General features: G+C 60.1%; 1 protein-coding gene across 22 annotated transcripts in view; it reads left to right on the top strand.

Moving 5' to 3' along the window:
- Window positions 1-13,008, top strand: part of MYO18A (myosin XVIIIA) — a 140,298-nt gene that overhangs the window by 78,237 nt on the left and 49,053 nt on the right. For 17 of the 22 annotated variants that reach the window (XM_038375438.2, XM_043499210.1, XM_043499221.1 and 14 more), the window contains 8 exons: window positions 922-1,022; window positions 1,546-1,609; window positions 2,206-2,350; window positions 4,945-4,956; window positions 5,941-6,114; window positions 7,354-7,444; window positions 8,058-8,250; window positions 9,673-9,759. In XM_038375438.2, coding sequence (XP_038231366.1) covers window positions 922-1,022; window positions 1,546-1,609; window positions 2,206-2,350; window positions 4,945-4,956; window positions 5,941-6,114; window positions 7,354-7,444; window positions 8,058-8,250; window positions 9,673-9,759 — 867 coding nt within the window. The remainder of the gene's footprint in view (window positions 1-921; window positions 1,023-1,545; window positions 1,610-2,205; window positions 2,351-4,944; window positions 4,957-5,940; window positions 6,115-7,353; window positions 7,445-8,057; window positions 8,251-9,672; window positions 9,760-13,008) is intronic. The other 5 variants (XM_043499226.1, XM_043499225.1, XM_043499224.1 and 2 more) reach the window with 1 other exon arrangement.

Genomic DNA, 13,008 nt, shown 5'->3' with positions numbered 1-13,008 from the left:
TGTGTGTTCACAAACACGCTCAGCAGCTGCACTGCTGGTAGATCTACTCTGTGATGATTGGCCTCGTTTGCTGGAGCTCATCTTCCTTCACATCTGGAGCATTACACTGTGAGGTGGCGAGGCCCGTCGCAGATGGCCTTGATTTCCTTTCCTCGTGGAATTAGTCTCTAGTAACGAGGTGTCTCTCTCCCTTCCCCCACTCCTAAAAGCTGGCACCAGTGTAGGTAAGGAGAGTGCCGCCATTAACGTTCGGCCAAGTCCCTCTGTACGCCCGTGTAATGAGAGCTGCTAATCAGCTGTGGGGAGATAGATTCAGGGAGGCTGAGGAGGCTTTGAAGAGTCTGTCGCTTTACCAGTGTTTGTATTGACGTAATCGGCTGCCGCCCAATGAGAGCAACCCCTGGCCTGGGGTTAGATTGGCCAGGGTTGTTGCAGCATCACCCTGGGCATGGGGCAGGGCAGTCGCTGGTGGGCAGGCAGGAATAGCTCAGCCCCCCTCCACGCAGCCCCCAGGGAAAGCATGGCACCCAGCATCCGACTGGGATTTTTACCTCCCACTGAGGCAGCTGGAAGGCCCCTGCTAGAGACAGGCTGGGTGTAATTGGGATAACGCTGAAGGGCTGTGGGCCCTGTCGTGCTAGGCAAGGGCAGACACAGGCAGCCCGAAGATGGTCCCTGCCCCAGAGTGCTGTCTGCCCACAAGTCAGAAAATGCAAAGCTGGGGGATAAGGGTGGGAGGGGAGGTGCCAGCAGAGCCAGGTGCATTGGACTGCAGGTTGCAGCAGGCCCAGCCCAGATGCGCAGAGCCGGGCCTGCGTACTGGTGCTGCGTGGCAGGTGGGCGGCTGGCAGTGACCTCTGAGACGTGCAGTCAGGCAGCGTGCCGCAGCCCCGCCCCAAGTGTCTCCATTCTGGTCCCCAGACCATGCTGCTGGAGAAGCTCAGGGTCACCAAGCGGCCGGCCAACGAGGCCACCTTCAATGTCTTCTACTACCTGCTGGCTGGCATGGACAGTGCCCTCAGGTGAGCGCTGCGTCACCTGCCCCCATCACTGCCTCTCGCCTTTCCCAGGCAATGGGGTCCATTGCACCCAGCCGTGATGACGGTCTGAATGCTGGCGGATTGCTAAGCTCTGCTCCAGCCATTCCCCTGCCAAGGATCGCTTCGCTCACGGCTGAGAGCTAGCCTCGGCCCGTTGGGTACAGTGCAGCGAGCCCATGGATCTCTCTGTGAGGTCATGGAGATGGCAGGGGCCAGAGAGGGGCCTGCAGTGCAGCTGGCATGGTGTGGCCTGGCTGCTGCATCAGGCACACAGCGACCTGAGTCTGCATAGCCTGCAGGAGTCAGAGAGAGACACCAGGGTCCCAGAAGCTGCCTCAGTGCCCTGTGGCAGGGAATCTTATTCCAGAGAACAGGGCTTGGTCTGTGGAGATCAGCCTGCATGTCTGAGCTGAATCAGGCCTCGGGGGAGCCTGGCCCTGACGTGGGGCCTGTCAGCGTAGGCCGGCCCTGCGCGGCGCTGTAACACTGTGTTTTATCCCTGCAGAACCGAGCTTCACTTCAGCCACTTAGCAGAGACCAACGTGTTTGGGATTGTGCCACTGTCAAAGGTGACTCAGGGCAGAGCCGGGCGGGGCTGAGGGGCTGCATGGGCAGGGCCCACCTCTCCAGGCCTGACCCAGCATGGGCCGGGCCCCGTGGGCCTGGCTGAGTAGGGGGCCCTCGAATGAAAGTCCAAGGCCGACAGTCACTGTGGAGCTGCTGCTAGAACCGGCAGACACCTGGGGGCCTGGGTGGTCCATTGGGGGCTGCTGCTGCCTGCCAGCTCCCAGGGAGCACGCTGGGTGGGAGTGATAGCGAATCCTCCGCCTTTCCCATAGAGATGAACTCTCCAGTCACCTGGGCTCCATCTGTTTACTCTTCTGCTCTCTACCGGAGCCCCAGGATTATCCTCTGATGGAGATTTTTAATTAAAAGCTTAACTAAGGCCTTCCCTGCCCGTGCCCAACGCCCTGTTCTGTCCTTCACGGGGGCAGCATGAGCTCTGCGGGAGGCATGCTTTGCGCTGGCCCAGGTGCTGTCCAGGGTACGGTGGGTGGCCTGGGTCCATGCAGACCTGGCCTCGGGCTGAGGGGAGCTGGGCAGGAGCTCTGGCCCAGAGCGGGTGGCTGTTCGCCAGCAGTGAGAAAAGCCCCTTGTTCTCCAGCCGGAAGAAAAGCAGAAGGCAGCCCAGCAGTTCAGCAAGCTGCAGGCTGCCATGAAAGCGGTGGGCATCTCCAGCGACGAGCAGAAGGCGTTCTGGCTCGTCCTGGGGGCCATTTATCATCTGGGGGCCGCAGGAGCCACCAAAGGTAATGAACTGTTCGGAACGTCGCTGGTGAAGTTTGCCGGTCTGAGCGGCCTGCAGGGTGGCAGCCTTTCCATGCACTGTTGTCTCCCGAGAGGTCACTGAGTGGCCAGTCCCCACAGGGCGGGTCAGTGCCCATGGGAGGTTCTCTCAGAAATACTCCTGGGGGCTAGTGAATCCTGAGTAGGGCTTCCCTGTTTCCCCCCTTGGCCACCCTGGGTGCTCTGGGACCTGGTGACTCCTGGCTGCACCCGGTGGGTCAGGTACCTGCTGCTGGGCAGGCTTTCTGAGAGGCCAGGATCATCCCCAATGCTTGACCCACCCAGCTTTCATCCACTGTCACTCGCAAGGGAAATCACCAGCTCCCCATTGACCTCAGTGCCTTGTGCAGGGCTGTCCACACAGTGTGGGCGGGAGGGGACACGGCACAGCGTCCTCCCTCCCCCACAGGACGGGAGGGAGCCGGGCAGCCCCAGCATGGGCATGCTGCTGCTGTTGCTGCAGGAGAGACGCGTGGGGTGGGGCTGAGTCGAAGCAGTGCAGTTCTGAGGCAGTGGGCTGGAAAGATATTTGGGTTTCCAGCTCTGGGCTTGGGGAAAGCCTTGGTGGATCGCACTAAGCCACATCCCCTCCCTGGAGAAGGTCTTGGCTGCTTCCCTAGGCAAGCGGCTGACGTGTGCATGAGGACGGCCTGCTTGTCCTCCCGTTCCTGGACTAAGAACTCTCACAGGGTCCTTTGTAGGAGGAGTTGGCAATTGCCTCTGGTCTCCTGGGGTTGTGGGTTCTGCTCTGTGCCCTGTGCTGGTGGCATCAGGGCAGGGGCTGCACTCTGAGCGGGGGTGGAAACACCGATCCCAATCCCGCTGTGTTGTGTCCCGCACAGGCCTTAGTTCTGAGGAGCCCCTCCAGGCTGGCGGAGCAGCATGCTGTGGTCATAGGCCCGGTGTATCATGTCTGTCCCCAGCCGGGCATGCGGCAGGGTCTCTGGGCCAGGACTGTGTCTCGGCACTGGCTGGGAGAATGCCTAGGGAGGCTACAGGCAAGGCAGAGCCCCAGGTGTACTTGGTGCAAGTGCAGGGCCATGAGTGCTCGGTGTGAAGAGAGACCAAGCTGGTGGGTTTGCCCTGCGGTGATTTGGGAGATCACAGCGCTCCCTCTGAGCTGGGCTTCCCCTGGGTCTTTGGCCATGACCGATATCAGGAGAGCCGGAATAGCTTCCAGAGCTTGGGTCGCTCTGTGGCACCCATCTCTCCGAGGCCATGCCCCGTCTCCCTGGAGTTCTGGGGAAGTCTGGCTGCCCGCACTCTCACCCCGTCCCCCTGGCAGTGTCAGAGGGCAGTGGGTCATGCTGGCGTCTGCTCCCCACTGGCGCGCTGGGATTTCCCTTTTGAGACAGGCATCCCAGAGGTTCCTGCTGCAACTACCAGGGCTTGGATTTTACAGCCCAGGGAGCGCCCCGGGGGAGGCCCCGCAGACTTTTGCATCATGGGGGCTGTTTTGCAGTGGGGGGCAGCCAGCGAAGGTGATTTCATAACCTCCCAAAGCTGGAGGGGACCTGGGGCAAGGTGGTTTCTGTAGCTAAGCTGCAGGCTGGTTTCAGTGGGGCTGCCAGGCGACAGCGTGGCACCGGTGGTGAGGGAGGGGCTGGAGTGGAGTCAGGGTCTGCGCAGGAGCAGCCTCCGTCTCTGTGTGCTGCAGACCCTGCTCGGCTGGTGCCATGCTCAGGGGGTGTGGAGGTTATTTTTATCGGTGCCGTGTCTCACAAAGCGAACAGGGGCCCTGCTGGAGAGGAAGAGAAGGGCCCACATTACGATGTCCCCACCAGCCCCCATGGCATGACTGCCTCTGCCAGCTGGCCCCTTGGCTGGCAGCCCTGAGGCTTGATCACAGCCCCTCGGTACACGGGCTGGCCCTCAATGCAGGCCCAGCCTTGCCCCCGCTCTCTGCGGCTGCCCTGGAGCTGGGGTAGACATGCTGCCCTCTGCGGAAGGCGCAGGTCTGCGTTCCAGCAGCTCCATGGGCAGTTGCTTGGGGGAAAGGCTGTCTTTGATCCACGTTGGGCGGGGTTGGGTGGAAAGGACCCAGGATGGACCCAGAGAAGCCCAGGGCTTCCTGAGCCGTGGGGCCCCCAAAGCAGGCCAGTGGCCTGATGAGCGCATCTATCTGCAAGTGTGGCCCACTGGCTGCGGGAAAGGCTGCACTGTTGATGAGAGGCTCCCAGCGCAGCGGCCTTTGCTGACTCCTGCCTGACGAGTCTGTATGGGGCCCCAGTGTCCCCTTGCATGCTCAAAACTGCCCCAGGATGGGGCTGGTGAGGGCTGCTAGAAGACTGGCATGGGGGGCAGAGGGGCAAGCGGAAGGTGGGGGCCAGAACTTGGGTTGGAGGCTGCTGTGTGGCTGCCTGGCTCCGAGGAGGGGTCCCGGCCAGCGTGGCGTGTCCATGTCTGTCTGTCTGTCTGTCTGCCAGCCTGCATCGGCTTGCCACACTTGCCCCCAGGGGGTGGCCCAGTGTAGGCGTTCGCTGGCAGCAGCTCTCAGTGGTGCATTCTAACCCCCTGGTTTTGTTTGCATGGTGCATGCCGTCCCTTGGCCACGCAGACACCGATGAAGGTAAAGCTCCTTTCTCTCTGCTTCCCCATGTTGTGTTCCACGTGTTACCCATTAACTCGCCCTCCCTGTGTGTCTCCGGCTCCTTGCCTGGTGCCAGGCGTCCCCGCACTTCCCCTCCCCACAGGGCGGCTGAGGATGTTGGGGTTTGGGCGTCCCTGCATTCCCCCCCTCCCCACGGGCAGCTGGGGGCGTTGGGGTTTGGGCGTCCCCGCATTCCCTCCCTCCCCACGGGCAGCTGGGGGCGTTGGGGTTTGGGCATCCCCGCATTCCCCCCTCCCCACGGGCGGCTAGGGCTGTCAGGGTTCGGGCATCCCCACCGTTCCACCCCCACCCCCGGGCAGCCGGGGGTGTCGGTTGGAGGGAGACCTGCAGCGAGAGCTCTGCACGGTGCAGTTTGGCTCCTCCAGCTACTCCAAGAGGCGCCCTCAGGCCCAGCCCAGCCGGGATCCAGGGCCGGTCCCTGACGCACAGGGGAGGGACATGCACTGCGTTGCCCCTCACTGACGCAGATTCATCCCCCGCCGAGGTGGATCCTCTGTCTGGAGCCCTGGCTTTGGTGTGCTGCTGGGTGGCTGCTCTGTGGCTGGGCTGGGAATACAGGAGCCTGCCTGTTATCCCAGCTCGGCGGCAGGTCTCAGCCATTGGCCTCAGCCATGGCACACCAGTCTCCCCTCCTCCAACTCCTGAGTCCGTGTTCCTTACGGCCGCACCAAGCTCTTCGAGCTGCACCAGGCTGGACAGTGGGGTTGGCTGCACCGAGCCCCAACACTACCACGTCCCTTCCCTAGCCACTCCCAGCTGCTGCTTTGTCTTGCACTGAATCTCTTTCCCTGGCATTGCTGTTCTTTGAGGACGCCTGCCACTGGCCTCAGGCCTGGGTTGGGATGCCCCTGACACTAGACAGCCCTGGTCCCCTCGAAGACCCACAGCCCTGTGGGGAACTGGCTGCATTCCCAGCACTAAGACTCTCTCCCTCCCCGCCAGCTGGGAGGAAGCAGTTTGCTCGGCACGAGTGGGCCCAGAAGGCTGCTTACCTGCTGGGCTGCAGCCTGGAGGAGCTGTCTTCATCCATCTTCAAGCACCAGCCCAAAGGGAGCCTGCAGCGATCCACGTCCTTCCGCCAGGGGCCCGAGGAAGCTGGCTTGGGAGATGGCTCAGGTACTGGGTTGCTGCCACACGTGGGGTGCGGGTAGTGTCAGCCGATAGCATCGAGCAAGGCGATGGCGCTTCCTACAGGTGCGCGGAGCTGGCTGTCCTCCCACGACCATCTGCCTTCCTTTGCAGCTGGCACCCTCCTGGGTCTGTAACTAGCCGAGTGGGAGGGGAAGCCTGGGCCAGTGGTCAGGACACTGCCCCGGGGTTTGAGAGACCTGGATTCGCTCAACTCCCTGCTCCACCACATACTGCCTGAACGACCTTGGGCATGTCACTTTGCCTCGCTGGATTCCGTTCCCTATGAACACGTAGGATTGTGAGGCACCTCAAACAGCGTAATTCCCCTGGACCCCATCATCTCCTTGTCACGAATCTCTGAACGGTATTGAGCTGGGCCTATCTTCTGAGCACCTCACAGTCCTCAGTGCCTGTCGCCGCCCAGCCCATGGGAGACACAGGGCAGGGCTGTTCCCCTGGTACTGAGGGAGGCCACCGCTCAGGGAGGCTGTGACTTGCCCCAGGCCATGTAGCGAGTCTCTGGCAGAGCAGGGATTGGGCCCCATCCCCTGAGTTCCAGGCTAGCCCCCTAAGCACTGAGCTGCCCTTCCTCTGCGTGCCCTGCATTCTGGGGGTGCTGGTTGTTACCAGGGGTCACTTTGGAAGCATGTTGCTTTCGGGGTGCAAGGAGGGTGGCGATGTGGGAGCTGTGGCCCAGACTGCCTGGCTGTGCTCACTGGACATGCTGGAACCTGGGTTTCCCCTTCTCCCCCGGCCCCGCATGGAGCTGCCCGAGCTGTTGACAAGAACGCAGGATGGTCTGAGCCCAGAAAACAGCTGAGGGCCCCGAATCCCACCCCTTTTCTGACGGGCCCCTGTCTCCTCCTCCAAAACAGCCACTGCTTGCCATCCGCTTCCCAGCATCTCCTGTGGAGGCCCTCGCGGGATCCAGATCCTCGCGGGTCACCACCCTCTTTTGACAGGCAGGGACTGAGGGTGTCAGCCGGGGCATTGATGTAGCCCTGTGCTGTAGTGACGAGACCGTCCTGCCTCCCCGTGGGAATGCACTGCCTGGGTTCACAGTTGAGGTGCAGCCGTTCCCAGGGCCCCCCACCCTGTTGACCTTGGAGCCTGAGCCACTGGATCAGCTCCCTGAGCCTGTCCTGGCACACGGGGTGCCTTGGCCACATGTTCGCTGGGGGAGGGTGCAATCGCCTTCACTCTGGAACCATTTCTTCCCCCCAGGCTCCAGGCTGACTGCTCTGGACTGCTTGGAAGGCCTGGCCTCTGGCTTGTATTCAGAGCTCTTCACGCTGCTCATCTCGCTGCTGAACAGGTACGCCAAGCCAAGCCCCCAGCCCCCGCTGGCTTGGAGTGGAGTGGGTGTGTGTAGGCAGGAGCCTCGTTTCCCCTTCTGGGAGGAGCCGTCCCGGCCGCATGTGCGTTGGCCAAGCCCAGAGCTGCTGGAGCTCAGCATCCCGCCCTGGCCAGTGACAGGAGATGGCAGGCCTTGATCTCCCAGGAGAGCTGCCAGTGCTTCAGCACATGTTGTCTCCCCTTTGGGGAAGGGACCTCGTCTGGCACGCTCTCCTAGCCCGACCCCTGCAGCCATCCCGCTGTGTGCTCCAGGGCCGCGAGCAAGGCCCAGGCAGGGCTCTGATGCGTCGCGTAAGGACAGCAGAGAGCGCTACCCTAGGGCAGCTGGATGCCGGGCAAGGGGCCCTGCTGCCCAGGTGTAATGGCTGGGGGCAAGTGGTTCACCTCACACGTATAGCCGGGGCATTCTGGGGCATTGGTCTTCCTCTGGAGATGCAGGCATTGCTCCCAACAAGGCACAGGACCAGGCTGGACGGATCGGGAGCAGCCAGCAAACAGGGGTCTCTTGGTCTGATCCCATGCCCTGCGTGGAGCCCTGTGTGCCCTAGCCCCTCTCTTCCCCCCTTGTCCAGGGCGCTCAAGTCCAGCCAGCACTCCCTGTGCTCCATGATGCTTGTGGACACCCCAGGCTTCCAGAACCCCGAGCTGACAAACCAGAGCCGCGGGGCCAGCTTTGAGGAGCTGTGCCACAACTACACCCAGGAGCGGCTGCAGACGCTGTTCCACGAGCGCACCTTCACTCAAGAGCTGGAGAGATACAAGGAGGTATTGCCTGAGGGATCCATCTCGGCCCATGGCAGAGACCTGCTCCCCAGCTGGAGCAGACATGCAGGAGCCCAGCGAGGGACTGGAGAGCCCCCCCACTGCGGAGGAGTCTGCGGGCGCTGCCCTTGCCTGGGGCATGGCAGCTCTGGGCTATACGTGCTATACAGGGCGTGTGGAAGGGGCAGTGGAGGCTGTTCCCTTATCTAGCTGTGTTGCCGACTCTTCTCTGCTCTAGCATCTACTAGACTCCAGCTGATTTCTAACCCTGTAGGTGGCTCAGGCAGTCATGCCTAGACAGGACTCAGCTAATCCGTAGCTCCGAATCTGGTGCTTCTTGAAGCAGGGGTTTCCCCGGGAACGGTCTTTGCCATTGGCTCTGCCCTGGGCCCTGGTGGCTTTGCTAGCAGCCCTGTGCATTGCTGTCATCCCTGGCAGCGATGGCGGGGTGGCTCCTGGCAAACTCCCCAGGGTGGGAGGGGAGCTGTGTGCACCAGCCATGTCGGGCTCGCTGCAGGGGGCTAATTGGGCCCAGACTCCTTTGCTCACGGCTGGGCGTGTTCTCAGTGCCCACGCGGGAAGGGTGCACCCATTCTGCTGCACTGCCTGTGTGCATGGCCCAGCTAACTCCGAACTCCCAGGCCAGGGGCGGGGGGCTCTGAGAGTGAGACCCTGGTGCAAATCCAGCCCAGGATGGTCATTGCTCCTGGTCCTGGCTCTGGGGCTCAGCCCAGCTCCTAGGGGGGCTGGTATCCGTGACCCAGGAACCACCCTTTAGTGACGACTCCAGGATTGGCGAGGCCCCAAAGGCCGAGTTCCCTCATCTGTTTGAGATGGCTCCCCGGGGATGCTTTGCCCAGTGCCCCCCATCCTCACTTCACTGGGGACCGTGGGCCCTCTCCCAGCCCCGTCCAAACACCCCTGCGGCAGCTGTTCTGCCAGTGCCCTGGGGGAGTGTGACCCAGGCTCGGGAGCTCCCGCTCTTTGCCTCCTGCTCTGCCCAGGGGCCAACTCCCTTCGCACCTGGTACGCTGCGTGGGGATGGGAGGCCGAGCTGCCTGGTTATTGCTCTGCCATCCCTTTCGGGGGACACTGTAGCACTTCCCAGGCGTGAATACAGCCCAGCCCCAGTCCCCCAGTTCACCCCTGAATGGTGCATGCTAGCCAGGGCCGTGACCCCACTCCCTTGCCCCAGGGACTCCCTTTCCTGAGCTGAGAGCCATGGGGAGCAGCCCGGGGCGGTGGGCTGACCGTACCCTTCCCCTGTGCACCGGGAGGGAGGCTGGGGCTCTCCAGGGAAACCCCTGTGGTCTAATGTCCTGTAGATCCTATTCAGACTAATGTACTGACTGACCCTCTCTGGGTCCCGTAACTGTGATCTTTAGTCACACAGGCACTAACCCTTCGCCTCTCCGTCCTCTCTAGGAAAGCATAGAGCTTGCATTAGATGACCTAGAGCCCAGTACATCTGGCTCTGTAGCTGCTGTAGACCAAGCCTCACACCAAGCACTGGTAAGCACACACCGGGTTTAATGGCAAGAATTTCTCTTCTCTCTCCCCTGCCTGTGTCTAAAGCTCTTCTCCAGGCCCACAGTACCTCCTGCTCCCTGAGTCAGCAGCTTTGCGGGGCAGTCTAAGCAGTGACTGGGAGTTGCACTTTGCTCTGGGCCACACTCTCGTACCTTGATCATGACAGGGCGGGGCAGGGAAACCTGGGGGGTTTTCTTGTGCGCAGACAGGGCAAGGGGAGGCTCCGTGGCTCCAATCTCCCCTCCAAAGCAGGGTGTTTCCCTGTTCCTAGCTACACCCAGTAGAAACCCACCCAGTCACCAGCGCCCAGAAGCCTGCAGCAGGTTCTGCTGCCTTCGCTTGCGTGCAGAGGAGACCCCTCTGTCCCCAGCAGATGCCCTCCTGGAGTTACATTCATGGGGAGATGCCAGGTTAATTCCCATGGTCAAATGCCAAGCGAGCTGGGATCCCAGCTGAGCTGGGAGCTGCTCTGTAGCAGCTGGTTACCTGGCGCTAACAGAGAGAGGCTTCTGGCGCTGGGTGGGGAGGCTTGCTCTGATCTGCTCAGGGTGGCGTTGATCTGCCCACTTGCTGGCAAGGCTAGTTCAGGGGAATGCAGTTAGTCCTGATGTCTGCAGAGCTGTCGGGGAGGTGACCCTCCCCATGCAGGGGCTGGAGGGCTCAGTGGGGAGGCACAGTCTTGTCTCTTCCACTCCTGGGAGGAACAGCCGTCTCTTCCCAGTCTGACCTTACCACCATGCCCCTCTTCTCTGGGGTGGGCCATGGCCTCTCCGTCAGCTCGTGGGGCCGGCGTTCCCCCACTCATCTCCAGGTTCGTGTACAGCTTTGCAGACCGCCCAGTTCTCGGGTGGGAGAACTGCTTCCATTTCCCCTGTTGGTTCCCTGCATCCTGCTGGTGGCTCTGCGGGGTGGGCAGCTCTCTGCTGGGGGTGTCTGGGGGGGAAGAGAGGTAATTACAGCTCCCTTTTCTTTGCTTTCTGCTGCATTTCCATATGCCAGACTCCAGACTTCACAGCCCCTCTCTCAGCCACGTTCCCCCCAAGCGCTCTGTGCCCGAGGCTGGGAATGGCCCCACTTCCCCTGGAGCCTGGCCACCCATGTGATGGTGCTGCCTGTAGGAGCCAGTTGAGGTCACTCATCAGGGTGAACTGCAAACAGAATGGGGCAAAACTCCAAACGCTGGTGGATATTCCAACACTTAGATTTACCCGGCCAGCCCAAACCAGTTTCTATAGTACCTCCCTGGGTACTCAGACGTCCAAACAACGCAGTTCTCTTAAAATGCCCAGCCTCAGGCCTCCCTCCAGACACACTTCTCGAGCATATGATGATAAATTCTGAAGATCTTATTTCATCATATAAAAGAAAAGGTTCTCCTGACCCCAAAGAACCAAGCCCCAGACCCAGGTCAAATAATAACTCGGATCTTACCCCAAATACACATTTATAGTCAATGCTTATTAACTAAACTAAAATTTATTAAAAAAAAAAAGTGTGTTGGTTAAAAGATCAATATACATACAGACTTGAATTCAATTCTTGAGATCCAGGTACATAGCAGAGATGAGCTTGTAGTTGCGAAAAGTCCTTTTAGAAATAGTCCATAGGTTATAGTCCAATGTCCGTATTCAGGGCGATTCCAGCGAGTGACTGGGTATCTGAATCCTTGTGGCTTAAGGTTTCCCCCTCTTGAAACCCAAAGCAGATCGGAGGTGAAGAAGGATCATGTCCCAAGGTTTTTATACATTTCCAGCAGCCTTTTGGCCTGAGAAAACAATAGGCTTAACTTTTCTTCTCCTAAACATCATGGCAATTAGTATAGGGTAATTTATCCATTAAACAGTTCAGATACAGGTTACCACAACCTTCAAAGAGACATATAGACAATAATACTATTTCACTCAAGTGTCTTCCTAAATGTTAATATTCTTTTTTTGATCTTTGAGTCAAAGCTATAGCAATAGACAAGACTTGCTTGCTTACATCACAAGACCTGAGCAAACATCTCCCCTTCTACCTCTAACAATGCAGACTTGCATTTCAAAGCTCTATTAATTTACATCTCTTCCTAACCAGTCTCTAAAGTTCAACCCTGGGTCAGGTCAGTCTGGGAGGTAATTAACTCTTTCTGGCCCTGTCACCTTTCAGCGAGATATTATATTACACTCATAACGTCACAACCCACCTGACCACATTTGCTGCCGAGCTGGGGGTTGCCGTGGGGCAGCAGCAGCATGGGCGGCATGCTGGGGAGGGCGATCATGCCGGGCAGATGGCTCAAGGCGGCAGGAGGGGGGTGAGATTTGGACGGTGGGGCTACAGTCATCAGTAATTGCCTCTCCCATTAACGCCTTGGCCAATGAAGAAGCAGGAGAACAGCAGGCTTGAGAGCGACGAAGGGGCTGCGTTCAGCACCGATCCATTGCTGTGGTTTATTGAGCTTTCGGAATCAGACCAACACTGCCAGGGCCCTTCTCCTCCGCACTAGCGGTGATTACGGCAGGGGACGGCCCTGCCCTGAACACCCAGGCAGTGCCGGAGAGTGCGGCTGAGTGCCGCAAAGCACATCTCCCCCTGACTTGGGCAGGGGGGCAGAGAACCTGTAGCCTGGGGGGCTCTGGAAGCTCCCTAGGAAACGGGCGCCATTGCCAGGGGCTGGTTGCTGGGTGCAGGAGGCACATGGGGGCCTGCTCTCCTGACTGCGTAGGGTCACTGCCCCTGGCACTGAAAGGCAGCTGTCTTGGGCGCAGGGCTGAGCAGCACTTGAACAGCACAGGCTGGAAAGCAAAGGGTCCTGTGGCCCATTGGAGCATCAGGGAGCTTAGGGAGGCCCGGTGCCATTTCTGGCTCTAAGAGCTTCTCCTGGAGAAAAGGCCCAGCAGGGCTTCAATGGGCAGGACCAGCGCTTGGCATCCGTGGGAAGAAGCAGTGTGCCTGGGGCGCATTGGCAGGATGGGAGCGACAGGCTTGCCAAGGGGAACGAAGGCATCCAGGCTGATCCTCAGGGTGGCAGTGGCAAGGGAACCTTACTGTGTAGCCTGGCTTGCAATGCAGGGGTGTCAAGCGGCAGGGTGGTTGGCCGGCCCAGCGGGCACTCGGGGAACCAACTTGACCTGCACAGAGATCTTGCCACAGGCTCGATAGAATATGACATAAAGTGTTCAAGGAGTGAAATGAATGCAGGCGCAGGGCAGTGAGCCTCCCATGGGGCGCATGCTATTGAATAGCACT

Source organism: Dermochelys coriacea, chromosome 17 (assembly GCF_009764565.3).
Source record: "Dermochelys coriacea isolate rDerCor1 chromosome 17, rDerCor1.pri.v4, whole genome shotgun sequence".
In the NCBI taxonomy this organism is placed as follows: Eukaryota; Metazoa; Chordata; order Testudines; family Dermochelyidae; genus Dermochelys; species Dermochelys coriacea.
Note: the sequence above shows the minus strand (reverse complement) of the source record. Positions and strands in the feature narration are given on the sequence as shown.